General features: G+C 41.8%; 1 protein-coding gene across 1 annotated transcript; it reads right to left on the reverse strand.

The window, feature by feature from the left end:
- Nucleotides 1-9,569: 9,569 nt before the first annotated feature.
- On the reverse strand, nt 9,570-18,161 carry LOC128153506 (stromelysin-1-like). The gene is made up of 10 exons (XM_052812927.1): nt 18,054-18,161; nt 17,011-17,252; nt 16,772-16,920; nt 15,618-15,743; nt 14,898-15,059; nt 14,607-14,763; nt 13,412-13,545; nt 12,719-12,878; nt 11,346-11,446; nt 9,570-9,670 (listed from the first exon to the last, which is right to left on the reverse strand). Exons 1-10 carry the CDS (start codon nt 18,159-18,161, stop codon nt 9,570-9,572), a joined length of 1,440 nt encoding a protein of 479 aa, XP_052668887.1.
- Between the last annotated feature and the right edge of the window lie 222 nt (nt 18,162-18,383).

Here is an 18,383-nt window from a genome sequence, read left to right on the forward strand (position 1 = left end):
AATAAAATATAAAAGACAGTACAAAGAACCAATCTTATACAGCAATAATCAGCATCAAAACTCCAGTAGGGCTGTCATCAGCTAATTAAAAGTTCTGTCTAAAACAATCTTATGATGCTAGCAAAACTGAGTGCTAAAATGATTCAACTTGTTTTGACTGATATTAACAAAAACCAGTCATGTTACTGGAATGCATAAACTGGGTTCCCATATGCATGGTAAGTAAAATAATGTTTATACCCCTGCCAGCACAGGTAAGGTCTCAGCTGCGACAGTGTGTTTGGATCCAGGCAGAGAGATGACCTCTGGTTGGAAAGATTCCATAAAGCACAACAGGAACGTTTGTGAGTCTGGAAAAGGAAAATTAAAGTAACTATTTTGTGACTCTGTGTTCACTGTTTCATGGAAGGAGGAGCAAGGGGAGCCATGATAAATGCTGTTAAATACATGAAAGTTTTTTCCTAAAAGGGAAACAGTGACTGTTCTCCAAGACTCTAAAATGGTCTTAAACAACAGCGATTAAGTTTAGACATGAGGTTTGGGATTCAGCTGCCTGAGCATTAGTGCTGTTTGAGATGCTCTAGGGAATCCGACCTGACCTCCAGATGCCCTGGATGGATGTAGGTCTCTGTAGCTCCTGTGTCATGGCAGCCAGCCCCAGGTGGGTGTCTCAGGTACAGGCAAATGAGCAATAAGGTGCAATCAGCTTTAAGTGTTTCATTGTGTAGATATCCGTAAGTTATTTAGGTGTCTAAACACTCATTTTGGACAATGGTTTCTAGAAAGTGATTCAACTGACTGTATGACATGGACTTTAAGATGAGATGAAGTGCTCTCTATACTTCATTGACTGTATTGGCTAGGACTGTATCAATGATAAGAGGAGTTTAAATACCCAGAACACATGTGGGAACCTACAGCATAGACCCCTAAACTGAGGAAAACATTTCCAACTGCAAGGACAGCTAAATGCTAGAGTAGATGGCCTGAAGGGGCTGCATGTTTGCTAACTCTGGAAGCTGTCAAGTACACGCTGGACACCTTTCAGAATGGTTTTGGTGTTGCTGTCCTTGTTGGAGGCAAAAAGCCTCCTTGGAGAACTTAAAAGGGAAACAGTAAATGCTAGTGTGAGGGAGAAATACAAATATGCCATTATTTTTTTTTCCGATATATGAGCAAGTTTTGCTTTGAAGGAGCTCAATACAGGATGAAAATTTTAATTGTGCTGGGAAGTACTTCACATAGTTTCCCAAACATCAGGGAAAAATAATGTACTTAGTATATGATTCTGCACTCACTGTAGTGTAGCTCCCCCTAATTATATCTAGGTTCAGCAAAGCAGACATCATTCCTGGGAAAAACAAATTACTTCCAATGCAAGTCGCATTGCTTGTCTGGAGTAATTGACTAAAGCTAATACAGGACATTTCAAAAGCAGAAGCAACAGTCCAGTGCTGGTATTTGAAATGACCAGGAAAATAATTCTTCAAAGGGGAAAGCTTTTGTAGATGTAAAAAGATTCAGCCTCATGGTTCATAGTCCAAGAAAACTTCATTGTTGATTATTCTTAATCCATCTTGATTTTCAGACATGAACAAAATAATTTTGTGTGTTAGATACTTCTCCAAAGTCTTTGCTACAACTCATATGATCCTGGGATTTGTGAAATGCTGCTTAACTTCTCTAACTCTGTTGCTAAACAAGTGTTATTTCCCTGTAAATATTTCTCCTTCATGTGTTTCTGTAGGCTGGTTTATATAGTTCCTGATTCAATACCTCTGTTTATTTCTTCTTTTGTTTTCTAAGGAGTAGTTATCTCCTTATTTCTTTTATCCCCTTTTCTTTTATTTTCCGAAGGCATCATAGGCATGTTTAAACACATGAGATGCAGATTCATCAGATGAGTCCGGTGGCTGAGATGGGAACATTAGGAAATCATGTGTTGCAGCTTGCACAGGGAGATTCTGCTGCCTTGCACATTTCTGCGAAGGGTCTATGGCCAAATTTTAATGTGACCATGAGGATATTGAGTCAGGCAGAGGGTGAGAAGGAACATCTGGTTGTTCTCCAGGGAATTTTAAATAAATTACTTTCCAAGGCAGCCAGTGGCAGGACTAGAAAGTCCTGGACTCCAGCACTAGCTGTGGGAACTGTAAGTATTTGAAGAGTCATCAAGTGGTAAACCTTAAACAGCACCAGGAAGAGGAAGCAGAAGCAGTGGCTTCCCTCTGTCTTGGGAATTTCCACAGTGTTGGGCTACAAAGTCATGTCCAGTTTCACCGTCTGCATTGGCTTCCTACTGCGTGTCCTTCGGCACATCTCCCTCAAACAAGGGAAGGAGAGGTTTCAGGCATCTGCTCTTCCTATGGTGTGGCAGCTAGCACATTGCCACCCTCTCCTTTTCAAGCACTTGCCTTCAGACAAAAAACTCAAAAACCAAGAGAAGGAGACATGAATATGCCAAGATGAAACTGAGACCCCTCGAAATACACAAGAATTTTTACTGAGTACCAACCAATGTCTACACAGTCCCTCAGTTTGCTTGTGGGACCGTTGTGTTCACCTGCACCTGACTGGCACAGTCTGTCCTGGCCTCTCACTAAAACACATTTCTAGCTATTTTCCTGGGCCAGGGGCTCTGTCCTGTGTGCAGGGGTGTGTGTGGAGGGGTCTCAGTGACAGCCCCTGGGGTGGCACCAGAGGCTGGAGGCCCCCATGTCTGTGGTGAGGCAACTGGAGAGACCGAGGTGCATGCATGTCAGTTGGGTGCATATGTAGGTGTGGAAGCACTAACAAAGATGCAGCTGGATGAGCCAGTGAGCAGGGTAAGAGGTTGGGAGCTGGGTATCAAAGAGGCCATAAGCCAGGGCTGGATACTGGAGAGACCAGGGTTCTGTGGGTTGGCTACTTGAGGGACCAGGGGCCCAAGTCAGTAACTGGGGAGGCTGTGGGATCTGGGGTCGGTGGAGAAACCTCTTTGTGTGGGTATCCATGAGGCAGCAGGGGACACCAGCACATCCCAGGGCAGCTGCTAGATGGATGGGTTGTCTGAGCCCAGCTGCCAGGGGATCTATAGTGTCTTTGTGTGTGTGTGTGTGCACTTGTGTGTGCATGTGTGTATGTGTGTGTACATGTGCCTACTGGGAATACATGTTCAGCCTTACTGCTGGCTGGACCTGGGGGCATGGAGCTGCAGCAGCTTCACCTCTGTCAGGGTACCAGATTTGGACAACTCCTAACACATTGGCCCTGCCTGAAGTTTTCCTAAAATCTCCATGTAACCAATGAAGAGAGGTAAACTTTGCCCTTAACTACCCCCAATTGTTCTTCAGAGGCAGCTCTTGCCTGGACTACGAGCATCAGTACCTCACTCAGGTCGCCCCGAATCACCCCACCAGGTCTGGGACCCATCTGCTAAGTCACTGCTAAACCCAAATAGGGCACCTAAGGAAGAGGGGATAGACACTGTTGTTGAGAAAGGGTCAGTGTTTTCAAGGGTTGTTCCATTGTACACCCAGGCAGTACAGGCTTGCGTCTCCCTGTATTAGCAATAATCCTCCTTTATTTGCACACTTCTTCCTCAGCAAAACTGCACCCTTGTTGTTCGTGTTGAGACAAGGGACCTCGAAGTGTCCCTTTTCTAGGTACTCTACTCACTGTTCCTCATTCATTAAGCCTGCATAGGAATGTAAGCACTGCCAGAGGTCTAACCAGCATGTGTCCTCCTTCCATCATTGATTGAAAAGGACATTTAGGCAGAAGCATGACAGGATACATATTTCCCCAGAAGAGTCTCCCAGCCCGGAACAATTTTCTGCCTCAGTGATTTTGATTTACTTTGTACTTCACTATACCTGGAGCTTGCATTTGGCTCTTCAGGCTGTTTCCCTTTTCCCCTAGTTATATCTGATAATGTTTTAAAATGTTTAAAATGTTCTAATGGCTTTCATCCTTCACGCCACACCCCTGACTAAATAATGAAAAAACAAATTCGCAGTGTGAATCATAGTGGGGTTTCTCTAAATCAAAGTCTCTCACTACAGAATTACTGTGGAAAAGGGAACTTCGATTGGTAGTTCTGTAATTTTGATATTACAAAAATTAAAAGTGGTACTTCATAATTCTAAGAATTGTTTACTATTACAATTTGTCACAATGATGTTTGCAATTGCTTTCTCAGTAGCAGGTGGCACTACAAAGTACAGTCATAATTCTTGCAGGAAGTACTTTTATGTCCATTCTGTGCTCTTATGTGTATCTTAATCTCTTCATGTGTTTCCAATCTATTTTGAAGCAATAAAATAAAAATCTTTCTGCAAACCAAGTATGTTATCCTGAAACAAGCTATTTTCCTTGGAGCATGTCACTTTTCATGTGAAGACTGAAGTGTCAAAGATATGTCACTGTGCAGCGATATTCAACTGGTTGCCAGATAGTCACATGAAGTTGGAGAATTCATTAAAAATTTTCTCTTAGCGAGCCAAGTACATTTTAATACTGAGATGAAAAAGCCAAAAGCAACCCTCCAAGTAAGACGTCTTAAAGTTTGCACAAGCTTGTGGCTTAACGTCACCCAGTGTTAAACATTTCCTTTATAGAAATGCTGTTGATTCTGCTCCGAGGGAATGATCAGTCACTCCATTTACAAACCAGGGTGCTGTGCTGGTCAGTGTTAGGAGCACAATGATATAGTTCAAACCATGCTGAAGTCCAAAGGCCACCGCAACAGGGCTCAGGATGTCAGGTGCTGAATCAGTCCTAATTATTCTGTTGTAGAAGACCAATTCAACGTGACAAGTTACAGACTGGGGCAGTGCCTGAGTTACACCTCAGTGACTTGCACAGTCTCAGACATTGCATCATCAATGATTTCAGTAAAAGGAGAAGGGAAGGAGTGCCACTTTCCATGCCAAGCACCTGTTTCCTGAACACACAGGAAAACCAAATCACATTCTTCATCCCTGCAGCTGAGCTGTTGCCTGGGATGGGAACCTGCTCTGTTGTGTCCCGGGCACGACTTCCCTGTTGGCAGAGAGGCCCTGGGATGCCTTGCAGAGCCAACCTTACCAGCTGAAAGTCCTTTGCCTTTAAACTTGGCGGTTGTCACACAAGTTGTGCAGATATAAAACTTGCCCTGAAAGAGGCAGCAAGAAGAGATCAATGTCTCCACACTGATCTACAAAATAAATCTGCATATGCCCGGGGCTCTAGACTGTTTGGGACATACTGGAATTGCTACAGGCTCACAGACCCCCAGCTGGATGCATGGCACATATGCCAAAAAATCCCATGAGACAGCTACCACTTTTGAACCTGCAAGATCTGTTGTCCTGCTGGCAGGGAGCAAACATGAACGGTCTGATTAGAGACCAGCCAGATGGCAGTTCAGAGGCTGCCAGGGAATCATCTTGAAACGAAGTCTGCTCCTTGGCAGCCTTTAACTGTTTTCTCTGGAATACCATCGGCAGCTGAGAGATGCATCTTTGCAGTTCTGAGTTGCCGTCAGCGCTCCTGAACTCACAAATCTGCTTCTGCCACCAAGAAAGGGCTTTTTTTTCCCTCCCTTTTCCTTAAACCCAAGCCAACATTTCACTAGGAACAACCTCCTGCAAACAGCGGTTAAATAGACTCATCTTAATTTTGTTCTTTTCTGCCAGGATGTAAGTTACCTTTGTCTGTTTTACTTAGGTGGTAAACTCTCTGGGGTCTTTCAGTTCTGGGTGTCCAAATCATTACATAATTGCTTTTCTGTTCACTACCACAGCCCTACCTATTGTGGTAATACATATGTGTTCCTGCCAAGAACACTATCAAAGGGCATTTGGCCCTTCTGGGCAGGGTGAGTGTGTGAAACCAAGAAAACCAATAAATGGTTTTCTAAACCAAAGAAAAAGAACATCCAAGCAAACTGTTTTTTCCCGGGGTAGATTGTGTTGGGCCTTCCATGTTGGACCTCCTGGACTGTGTCTGATGGGCGCACTACAGAGCCCTTGGCAAAAAGGCAAATAGATATATTCAGATGTAGGCAAAAAGTCCTCCAAGATGAGATGGAGAAAATCACAACAAATGAGACCATTATAAATAAAACATTGAAGAAAACAAAGTAATTTTTGTGACCTGAATTCTAGAGGAGAAAGTCACATGATAAGCCTTCCTTGTGAAGAGACTTCTGTCTTCACCCAATTTGCCATGCAAACAGGCTAGAAATTTGCTATATCGTAGAAAAAAATTGATGTGTTTAGAAGACTGAGAAAACCATAACTGAAATGGTTGGACTGAGTGTACCACAGACAACAAACATATCAACTCAGAGTCCAGGTCTCAAACTGTATCTCAGAAGAGCACAGGATATCAAATATGGTTCAATGACCTTCAGTTCAAAAGCGTGCTTTCACTCAAATGGTGAGGCTGACTTGTCAGTAGTACCAGAGATTTTCAAAATAAGATTTGTGAAGCAAAAAAAGACACCAACATCCAACACTAAACCAGCTAAATTATATTAAGATGGATAGATCTAGAGTCGGTTAAGCTCTACTTCTGCTACAGATCCAAGACTTCATATGCAACAATTAGTATGTGCACAGTTAGTGAAATAAGGAAGGAAAGAGTCCTGACTAATCAGAAATCATCAAAACCAAGGAAGAACTAGTCAGATAAGTATGTGGGAACCAGACAAGTACAAAACAATCATGAAAGGTCTAGGACAAGCCAGCTTTTCTCTGAGAACTATAATCCCATCTGAAAGAGAGTATTTCCAAAAACAGTTGGAAAGATCAGAGCCAGAAGAGATTATCCCACTTAAAATAACACGGTCTAGCGCAGTTAACCACAATGGCAGTGCTATGGAGGGCACAGATACTGTAGAGGAGGATCAGCAGTAGGAAGAACTGAAGAAAACCACTTAAACCCAGGACTGTTAGAAACTTCCTTAAGGAACTAAAAATCTATAAAGCGTGAGCCAAACTGTTCATTCATCTTTTTGACTTTTACTGTTATAGCTGAGACCATGGACTGATTAAGTCTTGCAGTTGTGAGACCACTCAAAAAGCCATACCAGAAACGTGAAAGAAAACCAGAATTAGAAAACAAGAACAGCATGCAGCAAATAATAAGGAACAAATAAACAGCACTGAAATATTTCCTACTAAATTCAATAGAAACGTTCAAGTTAGAAGACTTGAACCTGCTTCCCTGACCGTGGCAATATCAGACACCAACCAGAGCTACTCATCTCCTTTTCTGGAGGTACTGTAATTAAAACTAAACATTTTGATTCTAGTTCTGCTTGGTTAGCAAAGTCTTGTTTGCCACCTCCACAGCAGGGTGTGGCAGCAGTATTTGTCTTGCAAGACTGAGAGTGCCATAATATATTTCGGACCTTGACAGAATTCAGATAAAATTTGCTCAGTGTCTAGATCCACACTGGAGTGCCCCATTTGAGTAGTCCTGCTACTAGGGGTTTTAAAAATGCATCAGAAAAAAGGTTCCATAAAGTGTGCTGAAATATCTCATTGCATTTGTACAATTCAGTTGTATGTATAAATACAATACAATTGCCTTGTCCTGACAGGACCAGAGGCAATGGACAGAAACTGAAACACAGGAGGTTCCCTCTGAACATCAGGAAATGCTTTTTTACTGAGGGTGACCAAGCACTGAGAGAGGCTGCCCAGTGAGGTGGTGGAGTCATCTTCTTTGGATATGTGCAGAAGTTGTACCTCCAAAAGCCACGTAGAGCCTTGGCAACCCACTCTAGGTGGCCCTGCTTGAGCAAGGGTGTTGGACCAGATGACCTCAAGAGGTCCAACCAACCTCAACCATTCTGTGATTCTGTAATTCATGGAGGAGTCAAATAGAAGAACTATCTTTTCTCTGTTTTTTTTTTTCTTTTTGTAGGGAAGTTTTCTAATGAAGGGGAGACAGTGGGTACTGGGCAAGTTTTTTTACATGCATAAAAGAAAAGATACCTTCTCTAAGACCTTAGATCTTGCTAGCTGTCCATCTGAATGGTTATGGGCCCCTGTGGAGCATTACCAAGTGATGCCTGACTTCAGCAGCAGGGAGATTATTGTCAGCAGTACTGAACTGGCAGCTGCTGCATGTCTGTCCCCCAGGTCCAGAGAGCCATAAGGCTGGCCACAGTGATCATTACAGATGGAAAATATGGTGCACTTGGACAAATATGAAAAGGACTTGTGGCCCCATCCTGTTCCTCCCCTCTGGCTGATGAGGACTTCCATCCACCGGTGAAACACCGACATAGAAATATAAACAGTGTGGATGCCCTCAGCAGCCAGGCTCAGACACGCAGTCCTCCCAGTAGCTGCCCCTGCATCTCCTGTATCCCCAGTAACGTATGGGTCCCTGCAGCTTGCAGCCATGCTCCGCCTGCTGGTACTCAGACCTTATAACCTACTCGGCAGCCAGTCCAGCTTGAAGTTCACCCAAACACATGTAGAAAGAGCTCACCCACGCATAAAACATGATTTACTGAGAAGACAGGCCCAAATGTGCAGGGTGCGGCCAAAGAGGCACGCTGACCTGCAGCCTGTTTGCATGCAACCAGCCCCCTTCATCCACTTAACCCTATATTTTCCCACACCTGTTCCTCCCCAATCTACCTTGATCCTTCCATTTCCCTGTCTTTGGTTTTTCCCCTAATCAACCCATAATAAATTTTGCACATTCCCGTGGTCCCCTTCAAACATGACATAATAAGTGTTATAAAATCCCCAAATGCTTTTCCCCTGGATACTGACCCCTCAGCCTGTGAGGTTGTGGGGACCCTCTCCCATTGACACATGGTGATGGATGTTCCCCAGCCCATTGGGGCTCCCCTGGCACAGCTGGAGAGGAGCAGAGGCAGGTAAGGGATGACTGGGTCTCCCCTCTATGCCAATGTGTACCTCTGCTCCTGTGTTTGTGGAGATGAGCCTTTAATCACATTTATATCAATAAATATCTTACGGTAGGATTCATCACACTTAAGCTTAGCCTTCTATAACCAGGTGTCTAGCACAAACTGCTCAAATAGGCTGCCTTTCCAGTCAGTAATGAAAAAGAGCACTTCCATCCCTAGGCACCCACCTCAGACTGGGAGGGATTGCTCTCTGGAGCTCCTGTCTGTCTCTCCATAATTATGAGCAGTAGCTTTGATTTGCCTGTTTACTTAACTTTGAAATATCTAAAACCGGTTGAAAGCAATCCTAGCTCTAGGAACACAAATGCTTTTCCTGTGGACTCCTGGCTGATAGGGCTCTGTGTAGGGTGATGTACAGCATGAAGAGTGGAGAGAAGACGGTAGAAAAAGTAAAACAAGACACAATTTTGTATCAAAAGTGAAAACTGCATTGTCCTTTGGTAAGCTAGCCAACCTGATGTTAATTACATACATACATACACATCAGTATGTTAAATACTGTTATGTTATTTACAGAAACACAGATTGTGCAGGGGCTGAGGTTTGCTAACACTGAAGTACCTATACATTCCATATATTTATAAAAGAAAAAGTTTTTCTAGTGCAATAACACTACATTCTTTCCAACACCATTACAGATTTCATTTTCTTAACATGGAAACCAGAAGTTTGTCTTTAGGAGGCGTGTAACTCTCTTCTTATCAGGGTCAAACTCAAATTGCTTCCTTCCATGAAAGAAATAAAAGAAGTCTAGGGAAAAAAAACCCAGATGAATCATGATATTGCAGGTGTAAAGATTAGTATGCTTTAACAATGTCTGGAAAGAGCTCAGATAAACTTTGGATACACTTACACTGCCAACAGCATCTGCTCCCAGGTGTAACCTCTGCAAAATGGTGCACAGCAGCATGGGGACACCTTCCATAGCAAACCAGCCATGCACACATTGTGTAATATACTTAATGAAACCCATGAGGTAACCCTACAAAAAATTTATGCTGTGTGTTTCTGCAGTTTAAAATATCTGCTGTTATGCAACAGCTGTGTTGAAACCCTCCAGAAGGGCGTATCTCTAGCCTCCTGTGGGAGGTATTGCACAGCCTGGAGCGTGGCGCAGAGCAGGGCCAGGTGCGAGTGGGTACAACCTTGCTGGTGTGCTGCCAGATACTGTGCAGGGAAGGAGAGATCCAGCCTGGGGCAGCCATGTCCACACTGGCCGCCGGGAGTGACAACTGCATTTACGGATCCCCAGCACCAAGTGTAAGACTCATTTTGGAGGAAGCTGATAGATTTGCTGGGAAGCAATTAACATGCATGGGTTTTGGTGATCAGGAGATGAGGAGCCAGGAGACAGCTGTGAAGCTGTGCCATTTGGCAGTGTGGACGTACCCTTGAGTCTGTTCCAGCATCTCCCTGTCTAAGTAACATTATCTCTCATGCAGGAGAAGTTACTGCCATATATTATTCTCAGAGCATTGCCATTTTATGTGGGCCAGGCTGTGATAGCCTTGCTCACAGCAGGTAGACCTTATGTTGTTGAGATGTCACTGTCTTGAGTGGAGCTCTTCGTGGCGTGAGGTGCACATCAACATGAATACAGATATACAGATAGATCAATCCGTCCCTTAGAGCTGGCCTTTCCAGCTGTGAAACTGTCACCAAAGGTATACCATCACTATTTTTCAAGGGGATAAAGTGAAGCATGGGAGCGTTACATGACTATTTCAAGATCTTGTTGGTCATCCTCAGGGCTATGAATATCATTTAGAAGTGCCTCTCTCTGTCCAAGCATTCTCAGCCCTATGATCCTGAGTATTTCTGTCCTGGTTTCAGCTGAAATAAAGTTAATTTTCTCCCTAGTAGCTGGTATGGTGCTGTGTTTTGGATTTAGGATGAGATGTTGGTAACACTGATGTTTTAGTTGTTGCTGAACAGTATTTATACTAAGTCAAGGACTTTTCAGCTTCTCATACTGCCGTGCCAGCGGAGGCTAGGAGTGCACAAGAAGCTGGGAGGAGACACAGCCAGGACAACTGACCCCAACTGGCCAAAGCGACATTCCGTACCATATGATGTCATGCTGAGCATATAAACTGGGAGGAGTTGGCCAGGGGACACCGTGTCTCGGGGATGGGCTGGGCATCAGTCAATGGGTGATAAGAAATTGTATTGTGCATCACCTGTTTTGTATATTCTATTATTATTATTGTTATTATTATTACTATTTTCCCTTCCTTTTCTCTCCTATTAAACTGTCTTTATCTCAACCCATGAGTTTTGCTTTTCTTTTTTTTTTTTCAATTCTCTCCCCCATCTCCCTGGGAGATGGGAGAAGGAGTGAGCGAGCAGCTGTGTGGTGCTTAATTGCCAGCCTGGGTTAAACCACGACAATTTAATACAGATTTTATTAAGAACAGTTACTCACTTTCATGTTGAAAAACAGCATCAATCTTCCCATTAATTCCTGGAAAAGCATCTCTTATCAGTATGGGCTTCCTGTCTATAGACTGACTTCTTTTATCATAACTGAGAAAAATGATAAACAACATGGTGTCAATGAAAACTGCAAACAGCTCATGATTAATTCAGCTCACCTTATTACCTTCTACCTACCAACAGGTAACTGAGTTCATGGAAGACTTTCAGTATCATTTAGGTAGCATTGACACAGATATGATGTGCCATAAATAATTATTACTCTATTAGCTGCACTGGAAGAATTGCTTCTGTTTACATCACCTCAAGATATGTCTAAGAATACCTAGTATTCAAACCATCATCATAAATCTGCTAAATATTTTTTCTGAGAGACTGTACCTAAAGGGGAGGTGGATAATCTTCTCTCAAACATAAGTTAGATTTGTAAGATTATAAAAAGATTGCTTTCATCTTCTCTATCTGTAGGAGATGTTTATCAGGGAAAATCTGATTTTTTTTCTTAAGTTATAAGTTATTTTAAGTCATTTTACTTAAGTTACTTATAGCAGGGTGTTAAATTTTTAGTGAAGGGCAGTTTATCTATCAGTGCTGGAATAAGCAGGCTTCTGAAATCATGTTCTTTCTGATACCTTTGCTCAGTAAGAGATTTAATGATCAGACAAACTGCTCAGCTGAAGTCCTTCAAGCTATGAGAGTTTGAACTAAAATGTGGAAGTCTGATCTTCTGCTTAAACTACAAATATGTGGCTGAATAGTTACTCCAAGATGATCTCTGTAGGTGCAATGACTTGGGCATTGTGGTGACAGGAAAGAGAGTTGTGTCATTCATCTGCAAAAGTTCAGGTTATATACCGTATAGGAGCAGCTCCTTCAGTTGTTAGAAATGTATGTCCTGTAACACAAACCTGAGGAGTAGGGATTGAACTGAAAAGAGGAAATAATAACCATGCACTGCAGATAATTCTTTACAGTACATGGCTTTTATAGCAACTTTATGAAACTATCTGTTGGTAAGTGGAAAAAGGGCGGGATACTCCATCTTACTATGCAGAAACGTTTTTGATATAAATAGTGAGGTTCTGGCTGATTTCCTGAGCTGACTTGTGGAGCTGTAGGATAGCTTTTTTTTACCAAGGCAGTTAGATTAAAATAAATAAATAAATAGTCAAATAGTTAAATCAATTAAAAGGAAAGCTAAAAGCACTGTTTCACCTCCCTTTCAAATATTTTTCCATAGCCAGTTGTGGCACTGAAAGAGATTACCAAAAGTGTGTGACTAATGCATCCTAAGTCATGACAGGATATTGATCATGTGATTATGTTTGCTCCTATTTAGGAAAGTATCACAGGAAATATTACCTCCAAAATTTGTCTGCTATGAAGTAATATGTTTTCCCCTCAATTCCATTATAAAAAGCAGCATCAATTTTGGTAACATCCTTTGAAAATCCCAGGGTGTATACTTTTTGGGGGTATCCAGGAAGTATAGTATCTCCTCTCACAACCCAGAATTCATTGCCTATCAAGAAAAGTTGATGAACATATGTTATCAGAATCTTCTTCTGGGAATGACACAAACCTTTTCATGAAAGCTAATCTTTTAATGGAAAAATGCAGAGAGAAAATAATGGTTGCTTGAAAACATTCTACATACTGGTTCTAGAGTCCAAAAAAGCTGCAAGAATAGTTCTTTGTACCACATTTTATGCAAACTTAGATTTTAGTCTTCCTTCATACTTATGTTATTTTTCCACAAGCTAGGAAGAAGCATGTGTTATCATTTTTAAATTCAATAGATAATCTTCCAGAAAAATAATGACATTTATTTTGGCAGGGAAACTTTTGTATAATGACATTAAAAAGTAAGATACATGTTCCTTATCTTGGATAATATTTTTTTTTTAACTCTGTGATTGAAATACACCAATTTATTGGACTAAATTAAAGCTTGTGGAATCCTACAGAAAGAGCTTAAGGGGTTTTTAAGCCAAATACAAACTCTCAAGGCTACTTGGAAAGGCAATATAGGAAAATAAAAAGACAACATTTTACCTTTAAAAATGACAGTTTCGTCTTTTTCAGGAATTTCATATGCAGCATCAACACCAGGTGGCAGCCGTGGCCAGAACGAAGATATTAAATTAAAATCAGCTGTTCTGACTGCAGGATGCTTGCGCCAAAAATGCCTTACATAAATATAGAACAGGTTTTAAATTAAATCAGGCATTCACACACACTAATGCATGACACCACATCACTGCAACCAGGGCAGGATTTATCTGACTAAACCTGGCCATGTACCCTGAGTTAGTCACTGTAAGCTCTCTGTAATGTCAACAGAAAGAAAGGTATTTCCATGGTGGGGTTTCTCTCATCTTGATGTAGACATCTGAAATAGGTCAGATGAACTGTTTTGTCAAAATGGTTATTATTTTCCCTTATGCAGAAAGGGAGCCTAGAGAGACCTGGCTCACATGGCTGGTATGGGGTAAGATTTTGGGAATGAACCCCCACCTTGGGGTTACCAACACCAGCTTAGAGAAACAGCCGGTGTGCATGAGGATCTTCTGCAAAATAACACTTTACTGGCTTTGTGGACTCCAAATTCTGAGGTCAAAACTGGCTTTAACATTGTTTTTGGGAAGGGTCTGAAGCAGGCGAAACACAGCCCTACCACATGAAAAGGAAGGGAATCAGCTCTTTTACCTCTTCTCTTCAAGACTTTGGGCTGTCATGCCCTGAAGAGGGACAATTTGCCTGAGTTTAGCACTGAATCAATTATCTTTTATTATTATTATTATATTAAATCAGCACTGCAGGGGATCTCCAAGCAGGTATTGTGTCAGGACTGGTAAACCCTCAGCTCTCTCAAAGCAAGGAGACCAATGAAGGTGCCAGGTGTCCCAGGGCTGGTGGTGGCTTTTGCCAAAGCTGAACTCTCCCAGAGGCCAAACACTTGGGAATTGCTTACGGCCTAAAGTGAAAACAGCCCATGTTTTCAGGGGAGCCATCTTTCCCCATCCTATTCATAGCATGCCCTGTTTCAAAGGTGATCTTCTTCCTTATACTTATCTCTCTACTTTTCTCCACCACCCTCTTTGTTTTTGTCTCCCACCTCTTATCCTGATTCCCTGTCTCACCTTCCTGCCTAGAATGGCTGGTATTCCGGGTAAAGTTATTTTTCCATGCTGTGGAGCATAATTTGAAAATGATACCCAGCTATTTTACTTTCATAAAATTGACTTACTTGTCTTTAAAGAACATTATTTCTCCACGGAAAGTGGTGACAGCATCAAAAGTTAAATCAGGGCCACAGGTGTTTGGCAGTGCAGGATCTTTTGACCCAGTAGGGTCTTTTATCTCAGTAGATTCTGTTTGGTCATTGTGGGTGTTAGAAGATGGTCCTAAAAGAAGCAGTTTATGGAAGAAATTAAAGTGAGAACTCATTCAGGTATATGCAGTACACAAAAATGTCACTGAACGGTATTCCAAAGTCTTTGAAATTATAAGCACTAGTTGATTAATAATTGTGAATTACCATAGAGGTATTGAATGCCATTAATATCATCCTGATGAAGAGGGAATACTGAAGGGTCAAATTTCCTATAAACTGGGTACATCAGAGCATTGGGGTCTTTGGAATGGAAAAGTCCCAGTGAATGGCCAAACTCATGGGCGGCAACATAAAACAGGTTCGTACCTGAAAACAACAAACAAAACACATAATAGGAGAGCTATGTCTTTTCATTTGTCCTGAAAACATGAAAGACATAAGGTAGGTCAGAAGGTTTCAGAACTGCTTGCCTAAGCAAGTGAAGCTGTTATGGGAAATTCATTTGGAGATGAAATTCTGGTCAGAAAGAAAAATAATGAAATCATTACAGCAGAGTACAAGGAAATATTCTGTAGATGCTGCAGAAGTCAGTGTGGGAGAAGGACCCTGGACCAGTGCAGGTGATATAACTGTGCAGGGAGAGACAAGCAGGTACGAGGAGTGGAGAGAAGGGGGCTCCCAGGTCCGTCAGGTTCTTCCCAAATAAATCTCCACCCAGTCCATGGCAGAAGTTCAGCTGGGGCCCTAACTTTTTAAACCAGGGGGCTCAGAGCCTTTTTATAACTATGGAAACTAGCTGCCCAATGCTCCTTCAAATCAGCCACATTTTTAAGCACTTCTTAAGGAAGAGATGAGACAGATGCTGCACCCTTGATTTCATGTACAGCCTGCTTAAGGAAGGGCTCAGAGAACTTAATTTCCTACCCTCTGTGCTTTTGGTCCAGGTTTCGTCCTCATCGAAGTGAGCATCTCCACCAAAGTCCTTGCCGGGTGCATAGGCATGAGCAATGGACCCTCCTGGGCCATCAAAGGGGATGAAGTCATTGTGACCTGAGGAGCAAATCCCACACACAGCTGACTGGGGTTTCTGGAGGTAACAGATCTCAGCAATGCACGGTGCTCTCTGTTCTGCTGATTTTGTAAACTTTCAAGTTCCCCTTCCACACAGATTTGCGAAAAGCTCTATTTTTCACAGGGAAAACTTAGGAAAATTTGAACTGATGCATCAGGAGTGAAATCTTGGTTTTCTTAAGTAATGGGTGGACATTTACATACTGCTGCCGCAAGGGAAGAGGAGGATGTGGTTTAGGTTGAAATATATTTCCTTTCTTGCTCATAAGGTAAAATTTTCATAAACTCTGTGTCAGCAGTCATCAGGTTGTTACCTGGACCTGACTGGTAATTTAAGTGTTGATGCCAGAAGCAGGATCCTGGGAAGACTATAAGCCCTTGAATGTAGTCTCCAGAAAAGGTTTTAAGGACACAGAGGTTGTGTGCGGTGCCTGCACACTCTCCATAATGCAGATGAGTGGATATGTTTGGGTGGGAACAAAGGAGGTGACTAGAAGAGTCATACTAGAGTATGATTGTTAATAAAAGAGGAAAGGCTGCTGGTAAGCCTACCCTGAGGGCAATGCCAAAAATATAAGCCTTTAGTCTGTCTAGAATTTATTTAGCTCACACAAAGCACATGTCTAATCCCAGGAGCGTAACTAGAGCTACTCAGTCTGTAATGATCTGAGCCGGGGTATATCTCACAAGCCCTAAGCCTCTTGTGGTTCATGCACACATGGGGTATCATAGGTATACTAGGTATAGATCCAGTGAACAACAGGCAGCTTGTTACATTTATTTTCTCCCTCCTTCTCTTCAACTGCCTCTATACCCTCCCCCAAAGATTGTCAAGAATTATAGCTATAGCACCTTGAGCAGGAATTGTGTTTTTCTGTCTGCTTGTTCAACTTGACACTGAACTTTGCACGTGCTATCTGTGGGAAGAAATCATTAGCATTTCAGGTCAACTGCTCCATATAGGCAGTAACTTGGCAATAACTCATAATAACTGCGTAGAGCTTTACCTCTGGCTGCAAAGGAGATCATTATGTCTGCATCACCTCTATCCTTCTTGATGAATTTCAGTGGGGTCACACTGCTCCAAACACTTAATGCTTTCTTGATCGCTGCATTGACATCTGCTGGACGCAGGTCTGGTGTGTAGTTTAATATCCTTTAAAATATAAGATAGAAAACAGATATGTTCTTACAACATATGCTGTGTAAGGCACTGTCTTTACGCTAAGAATTCAACTATAATTACCTGTATGTCAGAACTTGTTTTTCCCATTTTGGCTGTCCTGCAAAGGTGGAGAACCCAGCTACGTCAGGGAATCCACAACGACGTTTTTGTACCAGGTCCAAAGTTCCAGAGTCCAGTTTCCCTGTCACCTCCAGTCCAAAGAATTCCTGCATTTCTTTTATTTTTTGGGTCATTGGACTATTATTTTTCCAAATGAAAGATTCCCCATCTTTCTTAAAGCCATAGTAATTTTCCAGGTAGTTCTAATGAAAAAAAAGCATTTTAGGACAGTCAATGGTGTGTGCTTTTGAAGCTTATAAAAACTTGTACTAACACCACTTCAGACATGTACCTTTGCTACTTTTCTTTCTGTTCAATGGGAGCATGAGTAATAGAGTTTCTTAAAGCCTGTATGAATATTTTTCTCTTAATGATAGTTTTTGCATTATATTATAATTATAAATGTCTTGCAGTTTACTCAGAATACATTAAAAATTAGCATTTGTCTATTAAATTCATTATTTCCTGGTAATGTACCCTCCACTTACCCTGTGCTCTAGGGTTACCCAGAGTCCTTTAGAACAGGCAGGGCAGAAGCTGTTTGAAATATATGACTGAATACAAAATTTCAGCAGTAGTATTCCATTTTCCCTTTTTTTTTGACAGTAATAATTCAGACAAAATAATATCCTTATTTTATGAAGAGTTATGTCTCGTAATACCAGAAGTCACATAAATAACCACGTTTCCACCTGAACTACAAATCAAATGTGAACTGACTCAGGAGTTTGATTATTTGTAGAATCAACACGTAAGTGAATGCATCATCAGTTTTAATTGTTCTCTACAAAAGAATAAAACAAGAAGGAGTCAGGGTTAAAGAAGCCTTTGTCATCATGGTACAGAATGCAGCCCCCTCTATTTTGAGAAATACTCAATCATGTTATTCATTCTACTGGAATTTGCAGAACTAGCTCCTCGGCTACTATATACTAGTTCCAGACATGGCAATGGATGCTCTATAGTTGCTAAAGATCACCTCCCCAGAGGTCTACCTTCCTTACCTGGATAAGCTGCATGCCTTCTTCCTTCTTCTGCCTTGTATCTGCAGGAAAAGCGTAAGAAAGTGCTGCACATAATAACAGGAGAAATGGGAGATTCTCCATTCTCATATTCACTAGCCTTTGTAGTCTGCTACACACCTGCTTCACCTTTATATAGTACTCATTTGCTTCATAAAGCTTTCCGATCTCTGACTCATTGATTCTCACAATTTCTAGTTAGCAACAGTACACATGCAAAACAATGGTTTTACCATAAAAAAAACTGGTGCTCTCTTTCATCCAGTTCCACCCTTGTGCAGGTTTTGCAACATGGAAATATGATTAATGAGG

Source organism: Harpia harpyja, chromosome 17 (assembly GCF_026419915.1).
Source record: "Harpia harpyja isolate bHarHar1 chromosome 17, bHarHar1 primary haplotype, whole genome shotgun sequence".
In the NCBI taxonomy this organism is placed as follows: Eukaryota; Metazoa; Chordata; class Aves; order Accipitriformes; family Accipitridae; genus Harpia; species Harpia harpyja.